The 18,226-nt window shown below is 45.4% G+C and overlaps 1 protein-coding gene across 1 annotated transcript in view; it reads left to right on the top strand.

Moving 5' to 3' along the window:
- Positions 1–17,358, top strand: part of DRGX (dorsal root ganglia homeobox) — a 178,083-nt gene extending 160,725 nt beyond the window's left edge. The window contains exon 8 of the mRNA XM_068257994.1: positions 16,958–17,358. Coding sequence (XP_068114095.1) covers positions 16,958–17,223 — 266 coding nt within the window. The 3' untranslated portion in view covers positions 17,224–17,358. The remainder of the gene's footprint in view (positions 1–16,957) is intronic.
- The last annotated feature ends 868 nt before the right edge of the window (positions 17,359–18,226 follow it).

The raw sequence follows: 18,226 nt of genomic DNA, 5'->3' as shown, positions 1-18,226 counted from the left end.
AACTTTCAGTTGGCTGCATGAAATAGTTTTTTTTTTATTTAAAAAAAACCCTCCCGCAGCCACCCTGGCGATTTAATCAGAACGCCAGGGTGGTTAAAGTATTGCCGGCCATCAGAAAAATTGTTGGGAAAATCGCGTCGTGGGTACAGGCCTTTAGTTTGCAGTTACTGCCAGTATACAAGTGTGGATTGTGTCTAAATCCGAAAAAAATAAAATAAAAAAGTCTTGCATATACATGAAAAGTGTAGCATGTCCATATTATTATTATTATTATTAATTTGATTTATATATGTCCATCTTTAGGTTTAGGTTTAAATCCAGGATATTGTAGCTTAATAATATGTATATAAAACCTAGTCTAAGACAAATGATTGACCACTTGACCACATTTTCCAACACCTTTTTTTCCAGTGAAAATAGTTTTGTAAAGTGTTGTTTTGGAAGAGAAGGGGGAGTAGGTCCGTATAGAGAACGTTAATGGGGAAATATTTCATTTTATCATTTAACCATCCAATGCGTGATATTTAAAGCATAGCTTTTATTTTCAAAATATTTTAAAAACAGTCCATAGGTCAGCAGTAAATCTCATGATATTCCAAATAAGAAGGCCAAGAGAGTCCAGGCACCAGCTTGCAATTATATCAGTCACAGTTTATTGACTCCTCCAACCTTCCCCGTACATTGCAATAAAAGAGAGCCTTACAGCTGTTTCACAGGATAAAGACCTGCTTCCTCAGAGGCAATAATGGTATATAACCTCATGATATACTGCAGCAATATATATATATATATCAGGGGTGCTCGGATACCACTTTTCTAAATCCGGGTTGACCCAGATCCGGATACCCAGATATCCAGATCCAGACCAGATATCTGGATCCGAACTGTTGGGTATCCGAATAGAATCAGATATCTGACCCTACTATCCGGGGTATAAGGGCAAATTTGGATATCCGGGTAGAAAACCCGGAAGTGGCCCTTTAAATTGCTTTAAAAACGTTTTTGAGGGTAAATGAGGTATGTAACATCATTATGTTTTAAAGGGAAACAATAATTGATGATGTGGGGACTTAAAATCCCCCCAAAAACAACAACAAAAAAATGGCTGTCAATTAACATCAGGCCTAGGTTCGTACGTTCAAAGTGCCAAGTGAAAAGTGCGAAGTGCCACATGCAAACACGTGCAAAGTGCCAAGTGCCACGTGCAAACACATGCAAAGTGCAAAGTGCCACGTGCAAACACGTGCAAAGTGCCACGTGCAAACACATGCAAAGTGCCACGTGCAAAGTGCCAAGTGCAAAGTGCTATGTGCAAACACGTGCAAAGTGCAAAGTGCCACGTGCAAAGTGGCACGTGCAAAGTGCAGACCCATCAATTCATTTGAGCTGTATCAAAAATGTGTGAGGATCTCGGCCCTTGTAGGACCGGTTTGACATACCTGCTCTAGCGTCTTTCATCCATTCTTCTTGTCTTAATCCCCATCTATATCGTCCCTTCACACTACTACCACTGCCCACTCTTACCCTTCCTAAACATGGCGCTGTTTTCTCCCCACCTATACTGCCTCTGACCCTGTCTATTCACTGTTAATTCCCCTGCCCACATCACTTGCGCGCAGCCGCACAGCTCCCCCACACACGCCCACTATGCAACGTCACAGTCACATTTCCATCACGCTCCCCTCATTCTCCCTCGCCACTGCCGGTGTAATATCAGATAGGGCAGCCCGGAGGCAGCCTTCCTAACTGAGTAGCACGCATGCTCAGTGGAAAGTTAGATAATATTTTCCTGAAATATCTCTGCTTCCGCACCACGTACACTCCCGGAATTTTCCGGGTAAGGAGAGTACCCCCAGATCTAGCTCTGTGCCGAATTGCAGCCCCTGAGCCCCTCTGGTTCTCGAGACCGATTACAGCAAATCTATCTCGGGAACCAGTGGGGCTCGGGGGCTGCAATTCGGCACAGAGCCAGATCAGGGCGTCCCCTCACTGGCCGGAAAATTTCGGGAGTGTACGTGGTACGGAAGCTGAGATATTTAGGACGTTTTACGTAGCTGCAGAATTTAATGGGACACAGGCATCTACTGCACATGCGGGGCTGCCCAATCTGTGGGGCTCCACATTCTGTCACTACACCGGTCACGATCCTGCCACGCTCCTCTCCCATTGGTCGTTCAGTCCCAATTAGCCTATTACATCATATTTAAAGTGCCGTCTAGCCTACACACATTACAGAGGTGCTACATTCGCTCATGACCACTTTCTGGTAAGCTGATTTTTTATTATTATACACATATGCCTAGCATTTTAATTACTTGATCCATTCATCATTTTGTATTTCTGACACTGTACCCTCCACCTCTCTACTACCCATGCCTTTTGGTTCCCATATGGTATACTTACTTTTACAATATATTTTGTAATTCACTATACTGTATCAGCCTTACAGCCTTGCACGTGTACCCCCTCCATACTACCTCCCCCATAACTCAGATCTTTTCTTCCACTGAACACTGCATCTCTCGCCACCTCCCCCCCCCCTCCTCTGCACCACCTGCACCTTTATGACACCTATAGGTCTGCTTTGTAATTACAAAGCAGATCCACTTATGTCTATTTAGAATATATGAAGGTTTTATGTGAATATGTCTACGTATGTTCCTCATTTTCATATCATATGTGTAAATATCCCTATAACTGTTTTAAGTACTTTTATACTTATGCACATTCCAGTGGGCTCATGGAATAATGTTCTGTCTCTGTCTACAGTTCATATCCCTGTTTTATTGCCTGATGAAGCGGATTGTACCTGCGAAACGCGTTGTATCTATTTTTGGGGATTATGCCACAATACATTTGTCTATTTGAAATTAACAGTTTATGTGTCTGCTTTTTGGACGTACGTCCACCACTGCCTCCCAAGCATTTTAAAGTTTTTAAGTATTTTTATCCTGCTGACGCCTCTGTTCTCTAATAGTACTACAGTGTTCACCCCTGGTGGAGGGGTGCTCTACCCCCTTCTTTCCTGATCTAACGAGAGCGAATTCTTAATCCTGAGTGAGGACAGGCCTAATCTCCTCACCTGCATTTACAGTGGTTGCCTGGATGGCAACCCTGGTTTGAGAGTATCTCATTCTCACATTTAACTTATCCCCTCATCCAGTATATACTACATTATATTGGGCTCTCTGTGTTCTTCTTTTATTCTAGACTACCTGGCTGGAACCTAGTACAGAGGAGGAGTGAGCTAGGAGGCAGAAGATGCAGTGGGAAGAAAAGGCAGTGGATTGTAAACAGTGGATGACTCCAAGATGTTTTTTTTTATTATTATACATAATAATAATATGGTAGGACATTAGACTATGACTATGGTAGGATTAACTTGTGAGCGCCTCTGAGGACAGTCAGTGACATGACTATGTAAAGTAAAAGAAAAATGGAGGTGTGCTCCGTAGTGTATTAACCTTTTCTATTTGCAGAAACACACAAGATAAAATTCCACTTACTAAAAAGCAGTGTAGAATCAGCTTATCATGGGTTAAACCCATAAAAGACCTTCAACAGTCAACCAACTCCTCCTCTGTGGCCAGCAGCGGGGGGTGTCCTAGAGGGTGTGGACGGGGTACCTCTTGTCGGTGTCTGTGTGCCAGTGACCTCACGACGCATTTCGGCATATCCACGCCTTTGTCAAGTGAGTCACTGGCTGGCACACAGGGGTTTTTATACTGTGGTGGTGGATAAATTGGAGGCGGGAACCAAAGGTCTGTAACCAAGACGACCTTGGTAAACTATCTGCCATACATTGTTAAATTTAAAGCAAATTTGATCACAAGCCAGCTGGTGAATAGTCCAGCAGGGTGTGTGCTATGTGCCTAAATATGCAGCAAACATATAAGGGTAAAAAAGAGATTTTAAGTCCAGGAAATGAATTTCCTGCGTGACCTTTCTCACCTTAAAGAGAACCTGTACTGAGTAAAATTATTTAAAATAAACACATGAGGTAACTTAAAATGAACATTACATAGTTACCTTGCCATCAGTTCCTCTCAGAAGCTCACCATTTTCTTCTTACAGTGATCCCTTCCAGTCCTGACAACATTTTGTCAGAACTGAAATATACTAGTTGCTGTCAGTTATATATCAGTTGCTGTCAGTTATATATCAGTTGCTGTCAGTTACAGCTGAGAGGAGAACTGATGTGTCCATGTTTCCCTATGGCTCAAGTGAGCGATGTAACAGTTTAACAGTGTGCTGACCAGGAAGCTGTTATGGGGTAATAGCCATTTTCAAAATGGAGGACGGAGAATTCCATTGATCACAGTGGACAAACAGGACGCAGGAGAGGAGAAATAGATTGAGGAGTAGACTACACAGGAGGTAAGTATGACCTGTGTATGGTTATTTTGTCTTTTCATTTTCAGTTCAGGTTTTCTTTAAGGTCCTGAGGTCCAGGCCGTCGTTGTACCTTATTGCCATTGCAACCCGATCGTGGACCCTGACTATTGGTCCACGTCAGATCACATGGGGCGGCCAGCAGTGACGTTCCACTCGCGTGAGGTGGCTAGCTGTGTCAAACGACTTGGGGGCGGGCCATGACATGAGATGGAAGGATAAAAAGTTGGGGCACGTCTTTATGGACGCACTCACAGACGTCATACCCACGTGCTCCAATTTATCCACCACCACAGTATAAAAACCCCCGTGTGCCAGCCAGTGACTCACTTGACAAAGGCATGGATACGCCGAAACGCGTTGTGAGGTCAATGGCACACAGACACCGACAGGAGGCACCCCGTCCACACCATCTAGGACACCCCCCGCTGCTAGCCACAGAGAGGAGTTGGTTGCCCGTTGAAGGTCTATTATGGGTTTAACCCATGATAAGCTGATTCTACACCGCTTTTTAGTAAGTGGAATTTTATCTTGCATGTTTCTGCAAATAAAAAAGGTTCATACACAATGAAGTGCTTCTCCGTTTTTCTTTTATCTTTTTAATCAAGTCCATCCCTTCAGCCGGGGAGGAGGAGCGGCTAAAGTATTGTATTGTTCACCGCACCTGTGTTCAAGTAGCTCAAGATTGCACATCTCCTTTTTACTCTGTAAAGTGCTGCAGAAGATGTCAGTGCTATGTAAATACATCATAATATGGTAGGACATTAGACTATGACTATGGCAGGATTATATTGTGAGCTCCTCTGAGGACAGTCAGTGACACGAATATGTACTCTGTAAAGTGCTGTAGAAGATGTCAATGCTTACCGATACCGACTGACCATGGTGCCTGCTTGAGCAGTCCAGGTCTGTCCCCACGCCTGAACACTTAAGGTGGGAGGGCTAAACAATTGCCAGGTAGGGAGAGTGGGTGGGTGGGTGGATGATTACCTGGTGAGGGTTGGGCAAATAGATAGCCTGGTGGAAATGGGAGGGTGGGCAGATAGATAGATAGATAGATAGATAGCATGGTGGGGGTGGAAGGGTGGGCAGATAAGATAGCCTGGTGGGCAGTTAGATAGCCAGGTGGGAGGGTGGGCCGACAGATAGCCGGGTGGGCAGTTAGATAGCCAGGTGGGAGGGTGGGCAGATAGATAGCTTGGTGGGTGGGGATGGGGGGCCCGACTCCTAACCTTCCTCACCTCAGGGGCCCCCTCCTATTATGCGCGGCGGAAGAGTGACAGATACAGCAAGGCTCCGGCGAGGTAAAGCAGACGCTATAGGTCCAGCCTCCAGGTCTACACTGTCTCCTCTGTAATTGCTGCACGCATTAAATCATTAAGCAGTGCGATCAGCATTACAGAGGAGACAGCGTGGACCGGGAGGCTGGACCTCTAGCGTCTGCTTTACCCTGCCAGAGCCTTGCTGTATCTGTCGCTCTTCTGCCGCTCATAATAGGAGGGGGGCCCCCCCAGGTGTGGAAGGGAGAGTATAGGAGTCGGGCCCCCCAGGGAATAAAAGTAAAAAAAAACAAAACCTGGCGACACCCGGAACTTGAGGGGCCCCCGTTGCGCCTGCATGGCCGTATGTCTGCCACTGTCAACATTGTATTACTAAAACAGTGTGTGTGTGTATATGTGTGTGTCTGTGTATGTATGCGTGTCTGTGTGTGTGGGGGGCTGAACAACACTGCTGAGTACTTTGCGATACATCCCACTGCACTTCAAAAATGCACTCTCATCGGACACATTGCAAAGCTATTGCAAACCCTTCTACTACTGCTACCCTACACTATCCTCACTGCTGCTACATCTAACACTAACCCTCCTACCGCTACACCTAACACTAACCCTTCCATTACCACTACACCTAACACTAAAACGCACAGTGTTTATCCCTCCCTCTTTCCCACCCCATCAGCATTCAGTGTTTATCCCTCCCATCCACCCCACCAGCACCTAGCATTTATTCTTCCCTCTCACCCCACCAGCACCCTTTATATCTAAAGTAACCTTTGCTGTTTTTCATATATGTGGAGTAATATATGTGCATTTCACATGTGTCGGAGGTAACGTTTTCTGTATTATGCATCTGTAGTAATGGTTTCTGCATCTCATATATGTGGCGTAACGTTTTCTGCATTTCTAAGTTCCCACGTTTATACTATGCAATGGACTTGTTCCTCCCTTAATTGCATACGTATGCATTTAGCCTTGTCCTTCACCAGAATACTTTCAGTTTCTAGTAACAGGCTATTTTCATTCTACTATTTTCCCGTACTCATGTCTTAAATATGAGTCATACAGGAATTCACCTGATAAAGCCATGATTCCCACACTGCCAGGGAAAAGCAGAACATTTTTTTCACAGACTATTTTCACACTATCAAATAATTGGTTATACAGTATTTCAACAATGTTATTATGACATCTTGAAAAGAGACAACTCGTAAAGAAAAAAATCATAAAAATATAAAGAAGAGGAATGCAATATATCTGACAGCTCCACTTTACTATAAGCATGTATGTTATTCATATAATTCTATCCTCTAGATCAGGCCTGGGCAAACTACAGCCCGTGGGCCGGATTTGACCCATAGCTACTGTGAAACCAGCCCATCGCAGGCAGTATTCCTCCCCTCTCATCCTCTCCCTCCAGCCATCCTTACAAAGTTGAGTGCAGCATGAAGCAACTCAATGCACTCACCATATAATTTGTTCCAGTGGCGATCAATCCTTACATACCAGCGAGTCACAACACCGCTGTCACTATGGAGATTGGCGCTGGAACGAGTGATTGGGGGAGTTACACCCAATCATTTCCCGCACGCTCAAGTCCAATGGGAGGGTAGGATCTGGCCACATTCTAGAGTACGATGTGAGGACTGTCCACTTCCAGAGACTCTCTGACCACATCCAGGATTTCACCTCCACAGATGAGGAGAGGAAACGCTACTACTGTAGGAAGAGGAGAGGAAACAACTGTGCAAATAGCTGCTCGATATGTCACGGCCTGCCACCAACTGAAAGGAACATGATACCACTGTATACCCCCAGTATCTCTATGGACTGTATATCCCATCCCCCCATAGTGACCCTTACATCCTCCACACCCTGTGGACTAAATACCCCAGCCCCAGTGTTCATGGAAAGGTTAGGATTAGATGTCAGGAGGGTGATTTAGCGCTAGGTTGCAGTGAGGGTTAGCTGCCAAAAAACAATGGTCAGGAAAAAGGAGGTGGTTAGGAGGATTTAAATTTAGGGTGGAGATCAGGTTTTAGGAATTAGCATTAGCACAGAGTTAGAAAAAGGTGTCAAGAAGGTCATTTTGCAGGGAGGAGGTTAGGTTCAAGAAGGGGATTTTGCAGTGGGAGTTAGGGATAAGTTTTCTGGAGCGCAGCGCAGCAACGGGGAGGATTACAAGCAGCCCACACACACTCACATCTCCTAGGTTAAAAGCTCTGGAGGATCTGTCTGTCTGCCCCGCATCACCGCCGCTCTACTTCAAGTACAGAGTGGTGGTAATGCAGGGCAGACAGGCAGAACCTCTAGCGTCTGGAACCTAGGAGATGTGAGTGTGTGTGGGCTGCTTGTAATCCTCTTCGCTGCTGCGCTCCATAATGCTGCCAGGGGGTCGGGGGGAGGCAGTGGTGGTGAACGCTAGAGATGGCCTGAACTGTTCACCGGATGAATAGTTGGCGGCGAACAAGGCATGTTCGAGTTTGCATCTGTTTGTGAACGTATGTCATGCTCTATTTGCCCCCTAAACATTAGAATGGAGCCAAAATTTGACCCCTCACCCCAGAGTCAGCAAACACTTGGCAGCCAATAAGCTATTCCTCCCACATGGAACGCCCCCTCCCACCTATCAGAAAGCTCATCTGACAGCCTGGTTGGGATTATAACTTCCTGAAGAGTGGGTCACAGGCATCTTCTTCCTTCTCCCCTCCCCTCCAAGAGTCCGAGTCCAGACTGCAAAGCATGGTGTCGGGGGAAGGGGAGAGTGCTCAGCTGAACACAGGATGTGTCTGTGTCTACTGCCTGTGTCCCCCTGGCCTGCATGCTGTGAGTACTTGCCCTGCTCCTCTGTCCTGACAACCCCTCCTCCATCCCACAGCATTAGGTGTCCCATTTATTCCCTTCTCTATCAAGGTACCACTGCTCCCAGCAAGCCACCCTCCCCTCTGTATAAATGTACCACTGCTCCCAGCAAACCCCCCTCCCCTTTGTATAAAGGTACCAGTGCTCCCAGCAAGCCACCCTCCCCTTTGTATAAAGGAACCACTGCTCCCAGCAAGCCCCCCTCCCCTTTGTATAAAGGTACCAGTGCTCCCAGCAAGCCACCCTCCCCTTTGTATAAAGGTACCAGAGCTCCCAGCAAACCACCCTTCCCTTTGTATAAAGGTACCAGTGCTCCCAGCAAGCCACCCTCCCCTTTGTATAAAGGTACCAGTGCTCCCAGCAAGCCACCCTTCCCTTTGTATAAAGGTACCACTGCTCCCAGCAAGCCACCCTCCCCTTTGTATAAAGGTACCACTGCTCCCAGCAAGCCATCCTTCTACAGAGGTACCACAGCTCCCAGCCTATACAGATACTACAGCTGCCAGCATTTCCCTCCCCTCTGTAGAGGCATCAAAGCTCCCAGCAAGCCCCTTCCTCCCTCCCCTTTATAGAGCTCCTAGCTCCTAGCATGCTCCTCTCCTCCACAGAGGCACCGCATGTCCCAGCATGCATCTTCCTTCTATAGAGGCACCACAGATCCCAGCATGCCCCTCCACCTCCATATAGTATTGTGATTTCCCTTAGGGCGCCAGAGCCGGCTGGCAAACCCCCCTGGTCTCCCAGTGAATAGTGGTCCCCTGGATCTTCTGAGTATTCGTAGCAGAGCACACAGACACCTGTCTGGATGGTGCGCTCCTCTACAAGTTTTTCGCTTTTCATCTTCACATGCACCTCATCTCTGTGACCACTGGAGTATGTTCATGCCGTCAGGTCACAGAGATGAGGCGCCCACGAGGATGAAACACATAGAGGAGCAAGTCAGCCGGACAGGTGAGTGCACTCCACTGAAAATGTTTTGCAGGGGACCATAATTCACATTTGGGCCCTGAGGGCCCCAGCAGCCATCTCTTGAAGCCCTAGGGACAATCCAATACTATATGGGAACTGTGGTGCCTCTAAGGGAGAGGATGAGCATGCTGGGAGCTGTGGTGTCTCTGTGGAGGGGAGAAGCATGCTGGAAACTGTGGTACTTCTATAATGGAGGTAGGGCTTGCTGGGAGCTGTGGTGCCTCAATGGAAGGGCAGGATAGTCCAGGGGTTTCCTATATCTTCCTTTCAGAACGTAAACGAGTGTGGGCGAATGTATCTGCACTGGGCATGCACAAGCAAGGTCCGCACATGCCCAGTAAAATTAAGTGCTTGTGCACAGAATAAAAAAGCCTTGCACAAGTGCCTTAGTTCTACTAGGCATGCACAGACTTTACTTGTGCTTGGCCAGTATGGATACGCTCGCTCACGCCCGTGCTTGCTCTATGAAGAAACCTACTTGAGCAAAGAGCGCCCTAGTGCTGGAATGATGGGATGTAAAAAGCTTTCTTCTGTAGTTGTTGACTTTTCCGTTAGTGAGTGTGTGTGTGTGTGTGTGTGTGTGTGTGTGTGGGAGGGGGGGGGAGTAAGTGGTGTATGGGCATCTGGTGACAGAGGGCCTTGGGCGGGAAAAAGTACAAATCTAGCCGTGGGAGTGTCTTAAAGTGTCCCTCCTTCTCATCTCAAAAAGTTGGGAGTGTGGCTGCAGCTTCCAGCAGCCCTGGCCCAACACCCCTACCCTTGCAGGCAGGAGCCAATCACCACGTGTGTTGATTTCTCCCTTCACGCAATGCTGTGCTTGCCCACAACATGTCACTGAACAGGTGGGACCGGTGTCAGCAGCCTAAACTCTTTAGGGCCTGTACACACTAGCGCGCTTCTATCCGCTTTTCAGCAATGCGTAACAATCTGTAACATTGATGTGCTGATAAAAAACGGACAGAAGCGCACTAAGTGCAGCTGACAGCTTTTTAGCTTTTTTTTTGGGGGGGGGGGGGGGGGGGGGAGGGGTATTTTTGATATTCGCCCTGGGAGCAGTTTAACCTAGAAACTGCACTGGTAAGCACACACTGCTCAACCTGAAGGAGAGGGGCCAATTAGCCATGCTGGGGGGGCTGCTTTTTGTCATCCTCCCCACTGTGCTCCATAATGGGAGGAGAGAAGGGAAGGGGTACAGGGAAGGGGGAGGGCTATCTGACTTCGACCGCGTCACGCCGATGGGCATGGCCGCAGCGGCAGCCCCAGGACCTCCTGATGCCAATCAACAGCCGTCATCGGCTGTCCCCTCCAGAGGCAGGGAAATGATGCCTATGCCTATGACAGCTGATCACGCTGATTGGCTGGTGGGGGGAGGGAGGGCAGGGATTTTAAAAAATATATAAATAAATAGCAATTTATATTACAAAAATAAAGACATAAATATTTACAAAAGAAAATAAACATGGGGAGCGATCAGACCCCACCAACAGAGAGCTCTGTTGGTGGGGAGAAAAGTGGGCAGGGGGGAATCACTTGTGTGCTGAGTTGTGCGGCCCTGCAGTGAGGCATTAAGGCTGCAGTGGCCAATTTAGTAAAAAATGGCCTGGTTTTTAGGGGGGGGGGGGGGGGGGTTAACATTGTGGTCCTCTAGTGGTAAATGTCAAGGTAAAGGTTAAGGCTAGCTGTCAGGGGGGTTTGGAGTTAGTGCACCTGGGATGAATAGTAGTGCAGCATTAATACTTACCTGGGGCTTCCTTGAGCCCCATGCAGGCTGAGGACTCCTTGGCCATCCTCCTGGGTTTCTTTGTTGTCCCGTGGTTAGCTTCTGAAATTTTGACATTGGGGTCTGTTGCACATGAACGGCCCGGCCACCCACACGTCCCCGTTGTGGCCAGGAGCTTCAGTGCAGTAGTACCGTAGTACTGTGTAGGCACTGAAGAGGCCAGGCAGCACATGCGTGAAAGTCCGCAACTAACAAAATTCACATGCTGACCACGGGACAGCTATAAAGCCCAAGAGGATGGCGAGGGAGCTCTTGGCCTGCATGGGGCTGGCAGAGGCCCCAGGTAAGTATAAATTATGCACTACTATTCATCTCAGGTGCACATTAAGCATCAGGAATGAGTTAGTGTAAGGGGGGAGGTTTGGGTTTTGCCAGCACTGATTCATCAACAACTAGCTGTGTCACAAAGAAAAACAGAATCTGAAACCACATGTTTTAACTGCACCAAGGCTTGTGTCTACTGTATTCAGCGTATTAATGAAACTTTAAATGGATCGAACACTCATAGCTGTGTTTGGATAACTGATTTGAGACATAGCTTAGACACCTGCTACATTTTAACATCAGATTTTTAAAATATTTTTTATTATTTTCATTAATGCCTAATCCAATGAGAGTTTGTGAAGTTCTTTAGCATAAATATGTCCACTCTACATATACTGATACTTCTTTACATATCACCACTTTCTATAATAGTGTGTGGGTGGGTATATAAACAAAAAATCTAAATATTTTAAAGCAAATCTGAAATGATATTAAACTTATTAGATAATAAACTGGTTGTAAAACTAATGGTAAATAGAGCACTAGTAACAGAACAGTCGCACATCTTTATTTTCAGTTTAAGATTTAAGATGAATATTTAAGAATTCTAAACAGCAGATATAACAACCTGATGTAAAATCTGTTTTATTTACTTCCAAAGCATAATTATTGACACTTTAAACTTTACCTTTCCAGCACTAAATCCTTATCAGCATTGTTTCCTCTGCCAGATAAAAGTGTTTTGTCTTCTATTCACTTTTTAGGACATCTGGCTAAATGCATTTGATTGCCTCATTTGCATAGATAACAGATATACTTGCTTCATAGGAAATAGAAAGATACTTTAGACAATTACTTAGTAGGCTTAGTACTATATGTAACTGTTGATCTCTTCATGTTACATGTCAGTTCAGGTACACTTTAAAATGTACATTAATTTCAATGGATACCTTAAAAGGTTTCATATTGAATGCTTTCATAGATTTAGTATATTTTCAGATGTAAGCTGACATCTGCAAGTGTGACTAAATGAGGGACTAGAGTTTCTTTCAATTGTTTTAATCAGATTTGCCGTACATAATAAACTAGAAAGTGTTATTTCCTCAACTGACCAGTATCACTGTATATTTAAAGGGACTCCGAGCAGTGCAGAAACTATGGAAAGATGCATATCATTTTAAAGCTCTCTTTCTCCTCTTTCCAATGATATATAAACCGCCGCCCTACGCCTTTTAGTTTTCGCTATTTTTGCGATTGAAATTGCCGCGGCCGCGATTTCAAGCGCGAAAATAAAGAAAACTAAAAGGCGTAGAGCGACGATTTAGGTGTCGCCAGAAAGAGGAGAAAGAGAGCTTTAAAATGATATCCATCTTTCCATAGTTACATTGTATTACACGGGGCGACACTTTCCCCAGTGTCAGCAGCTCCATTCAGCAGAAAAAGTCGGCCTGTGTAATACAATGTAACTATGGAAAGATGGATATCATTTTAAAGCTCTCTTTCTCCTCTTTCTGATGACCCCTAAATTGTCGCCCTACGCCTTTTAGTTTTCTTTATTTTCGCGATTGAAATCACGGCCGCGGCAATTATTATAAGTACAGCTGTGATTGGAGGAAGCCCCTCTTGGTGAGTGATAAAGCCTACACTTTGAATGTGCTAAATATATGTGAGCTGGAGGACTAAATAACTCTTTTTACCATTTTTAAAATTACAGTTACATACATTACAGTTATTTAGGTTGATAAAAGACATATGTCCATCAAGTTCAACCAGACCAATTGCTGGTCTGGCCTTGCTTGCTGGTGCTTTCAAAGCAGTTTATGACAAGGTGTGAAAATATCACCTAGGAGAAAACTGAGGAGAACAAGTGAATTATATATTAAAAAGTGAATCTGCTCATAATATTCAATGGGCCACATCCTATGGGCCCCATCGTATTACCCAATTCACCGGCGATAAGCGCTGTCGAGTTCTTAAATTAGGCGATAGGAGCATTGCCTAATCCAATTAAATTTAACACCCCCCTAGGGAGTAAAAAACTCACTTGGGCAATATAATCACCCAGCGAGTTCTTTACACCCTATCCAATTGCAGTTATCATGCTCCCGGGAAGCATCAGCGAGTGCTGTTAAAAAGTGCAGGAGATTTGGGCGCAGGCGGCACCACCATAGGCCGTAATAGGAATTATGGCTATAGCAGCGGTCAGTGAGTAACTTGGGCGCCATCTTAAGAAAAAATCACGTTTAAAACTCTCTAATTCGGCCACCAGCAATACCTGGAAGCTGAAATACATCATTCCCTACCATCAACGTCAACCTGGAGGGGGATTGGTAATTATCGCCGCCAGGGCTTGTGCAGGAGGAGGGTAAGCCGTATATCAGCTTTATTCTGCGCCCAGCGCATATTCATAGGTATGCAATATCAGACATGAGCTTTAGCTTAGACCTGCAAAAAGCAGGTCTAAACCAGCTAACGCATGAGTTGTGCCGCTGCATCTGGGGTTCTCCTGTAGTAAGGAGGTTCCCAGAGCTCCATCGGACTGTCTGCACATTGCCAAAGCACCCCGTAGCTGAGGCAGGCACCCCCTGAGCAATTTAACAGCATCTTCGTTGGACATTCGCCGCCCCTCGCCACAAGTCCCGTTGTTGTAGTTCTCGTAGAACCCCGGCAAAGCATCTTTGAATCTCCCGCTGGGGCTCTCCATCGGTCCACTGCCTGGACCAATGAAATACTGTAACAGGCTTAAAGGAATACTATCGATTCTCATATTTTTTTCAATTGACACAGGAATTGTTTGGGAAGTGCTGCTAAGTACTGGTGTATACATTTTAGTAGCAACTTCTTTGTTTACTGTTAGCAAAATACTTTCAAAGTATACTGATGCCAAAACTGACGCTGACTGAGCCATGAGGAGAGGGGAAATTCCCCTCACACTTGATCAGTTAACTCTATGTGTAGCTCTGTGTGTGACAGAGAGAGAGAGAGCTCCCAAGAGCTGCAGCTCCTGTGTCCTGTGTTTCTGACTGACTTGTCTGAAGAGAGCAGAGGAAATGTAACTAATTCTCACAGCTTTTCATACTGTTTTTGCTTTCAGAGTTTGATATGTTTGATATTTGCTTTCTGTAGTCTGATATGCAACTCTGGTTGTGCATTGAAGCAGACACCTCTTCTGCAATTGATTTGTCCCAATATAGCTAAATCCTACCCTCAATAAATTACAGTTTTTGCCTCTGATATTTAACATGAAAAGTAGGAAAATGTTTACACAGCTACTTATTTATTTTTATATATTTTTTATATTATTTGTACATTGTCATTTTAGAACACTTGGGTATTGATAGTATACCTTTAACCTGCTGGGCGGTCTGGACGAGCTCAGCTCGTCCAGTACCGCCGGAGCCTGCCGCTCAGGCCCTGCTGGGCCGATTTGGCTCAAATAAAAAGCAGCACACGCAGCCGGCACTTTGCCAGCCGCGTGTGCTGCCTGATCGCCGCCGCTCTGCGGCGATCCGCCGCGAGCAGCGGCGAAAGAGGGTCCCCCCAGCCGCCTGAGCCCAGCGTAGCCGGAACAAAAAGTTCCGGCCAGCGCTAAGGGCTGGATCGGAGGCGGCTGACGTCAGGACGTCGGCTGACGTCGATGACGTCACTCCGCTCGTCGCTATGGCGACGATGTAAGCAAAACAAGGAAGGCCGCTCATTGCGGCCTTCCTTGTTTATTCTGGGCGCCGGAGGCGATCGGAAGATCGCCTCCGGAGCGCCCTCTAGTGGGCTTTCATGCAGCCAACTTTCAGTTGGCTGCATGAAATAGTTTTTATTTTATTAAAAAAAAAACCTCCCGCAGCCTGCCTGGCGATCTTAATAGAACGCCAGGCAGGTTAAGAGACAGGAGGCCATATTCTATTGGTGAACTCTCCAGCGCTATGCACTGGTGAGTCCTTAATTTAGAGGAGGGAAGCGATGCTTCCCAACGGACATGAGTGTTAGCTTAGATCTGCAAAGAGCAGGTCTAAACTAGTGGTGCTCGTAATGGGTCAGTTACGATTACGCAAAATTTTGCACTGCACAACTGTGATTACGTTATGTACAGCATACTACTTTTGTGAATCATAATTACGCCTCTAATTACACAATTATGCGTAATTCATGTTCAATTTGTAGACATTTTCAAATTATGATGCATACTTACGCATAGGTGAAATTTCCGCCCACCACTAGTCTAAAACCGCTAACGCTGTCATCTCCGCTATATCTAGGGGTCTTCTTTAATAAGCCACTGCACATCACCGAAGCCCCCCCACACAGCTGCACTGTCACCCTTGTCAATTTACATACCGCTGCTAAACACCCACCACCTCTCGCTGCCATGTAATTACAATGTATCTGTCACTGTAATACTGTTATTGGAGCCCCGGCAAAGCATCTTTGAAGCTCTTGCCGGCAGGGATGGATCAAGACCAAGTTGCGCCTGGGGCAAGGTCAGGTTTTGGCGCCTAAAGGTCAGATTTTGGCGCCTAAACTGCCATTCATTTTGCGGCCTTTTTAAGAATTCAACAAACTGCGCCTGGGGCAAGATACCCGCTTGCCCCCCCCCCCCAGATCCGTCCCTGCCTGCCGGGGATCCTCATTGTTCCACTGTCTGGATCATTTTCATTGGCTCAGACAGTGGACCAATGGGAAGCCCTGGCAGGAGCTTCAAAGTTGCTTTGCTGGGGCTCCGATAACACTAATTACAGTGAGCGTACACTGTAATTACTGCATCATTGCAGTGAGAGGTTGGCGGATGTCCAGTGGCGGTATGTAAATTGACAGGGGTGATGGCGCACCTGCATGGGGGGCTTCGGTAATGTGTGGTGGCCCAATGGGGAGCTCTGCTGGTATTCTTATTAAAAAAGACACCCAGATGCAGTGGCTGAGGAATGCACAGGATGTTCGTCGGGTGCGCGTACATGTCCGGGGAGCGAGGCCGTAGGGCTGAAGGACAGCACCACAGCATAAAACCTTGTCCCCCATTGCCAGGGACATGGAAGCATCACTCAGGCTTTCACCTGAGGAACGCCCCCTAACAACCGACCATCACGCTAAGGAAACTGGCAGTAGGATTTGCCGGTAATCCTCACCTGATGGCAAGGTGATAAGTAGCTTGCATCTGCAAGCTACTTATCACCTTGAGTTGGATATGGCCCAGAGGATCAGCAGGGCAGCCAGGCAAAGGTCATTGAAAAAAAAGGATATAACTGTGTCAGCCTCCATATTCCTTTAACTTCAGTGCTTTAAAAGATTTTTTTCCACATATATGCCTCTCATTACATTAAATAGTTTTCATAAAATGTTACATAACTTACTACATTTAACTGTATAACATCTTGATCTGATGGAGGTCATGATAACATGATAATTTATCTTTCTCTTCTAGGCGGTCCTTTATGTTCCTGCTGTGTATCTGATCCTCTGGCACTTTCATTTCTACCTCCCTACAACTGCCAGAGTCATCGCACAGCAAGTGTGGCAGCTCTTCGAATGAAGGCAAGAGAGCACTCTGAGGCTGTACTCCAGTCTGCACAACTAATGCCACCCTCAGTGAACAACACTGGCAGTTCAACAGCAACCCCACAAGAGGTTGTGCAAGAAAGAAGCACACAAGTGCAAGAACAGAACGACACCGAAAAAAATGTACAATGAACTCTCTATATGATGCACTGTGTGAAAGAAAAGGGCATTGGGATATTTCATTTTTTCTTTGCAGGATAAGTAGCATTTGATTCTTGGCCAACGGAGCTTCACATATAAATATATCTATTACTGTAACTGCCATAATACTGTACGCAATTGTATATTTTTAAAATGACATTATTTGGCCAATATCTACAAAGTATTTAATGTCTTGGCTATCTAAACCTCAAATAGGTAGGCATGTACACCTGTCATACTTCAAATTTAAATGGATTTTCTTTATTTGAGATACAGCTTTGCACAAGTAACCGGTAGGATATTCCATTGGCTATTGGTAGCACAAGACATGTTTTCCTACAGTAACAATTACTTACTCTGATATATTTTGGGAGGTGAGATACAGGGGTTATATGATTTTCACTAAACAAATCAAAGAACGTTTTAGTGTTTTTTAATGTTTAGATCTTATGACTTAAAATATTCACCCATCAAATGTTAATATATTTTTAACTTTCGAGCATTCCAAAGATCATCTGCATTCTATCAATTAATAACTGCTGTCAGATTTTACTGTTAGAGCGTGTGCTTTGACTATGACTTGGGCTTTGATTGTGACTTGGTTTTCATATCCATGCTGCAGCTGCTGTATGTACAAACTTTAAAGTTAATTAGCAATTTTTCAAATGTTCACCACTAGGGGGAGCTGCTTGCTTGATCAAAAACTTACACAAATGGCCATCAAAGATAAGCTAGAGAATATGTTCATTCATTATTGATTTATTATTATTTTTATTGCAGAAGGCAGTAGTAACTATAAAATGTATTTTCTATTTTTGTTTCTTTTAAAAATTGTTTAATTTGATGTTATTTGTTAATTATTCAGTTTTTGTAAGGTAAACTGCGTCACTGAATGAAGCAATTTCATCCAATAGATTAGCACACATTTCTGTGATACGCATTGTTTATTTAGAACAGGCACTCCGATTTATATTCACATTTCTCAATATCTCAA

Source organism: Hyperolius riggenbachi, chromosome 10 (genome assembly GCF_040937935.1).
Source record: "Hyperolius riggenbachi isolate aHypRig1 chromosome 10, aHypRig1.pri, whole genome shotgun sequence".
NCBI lineage: Eukaryota > Metazoa > Chordata > Amphibia > Anura > Hyperoliidae > Hyperolius > Hyperolius riggenbachi.
The sequence above is the reverse complement of the archived record's forward strand: the minus strand, read 5'-3'. Positions and strand labels throughout refer to the sequence as shown.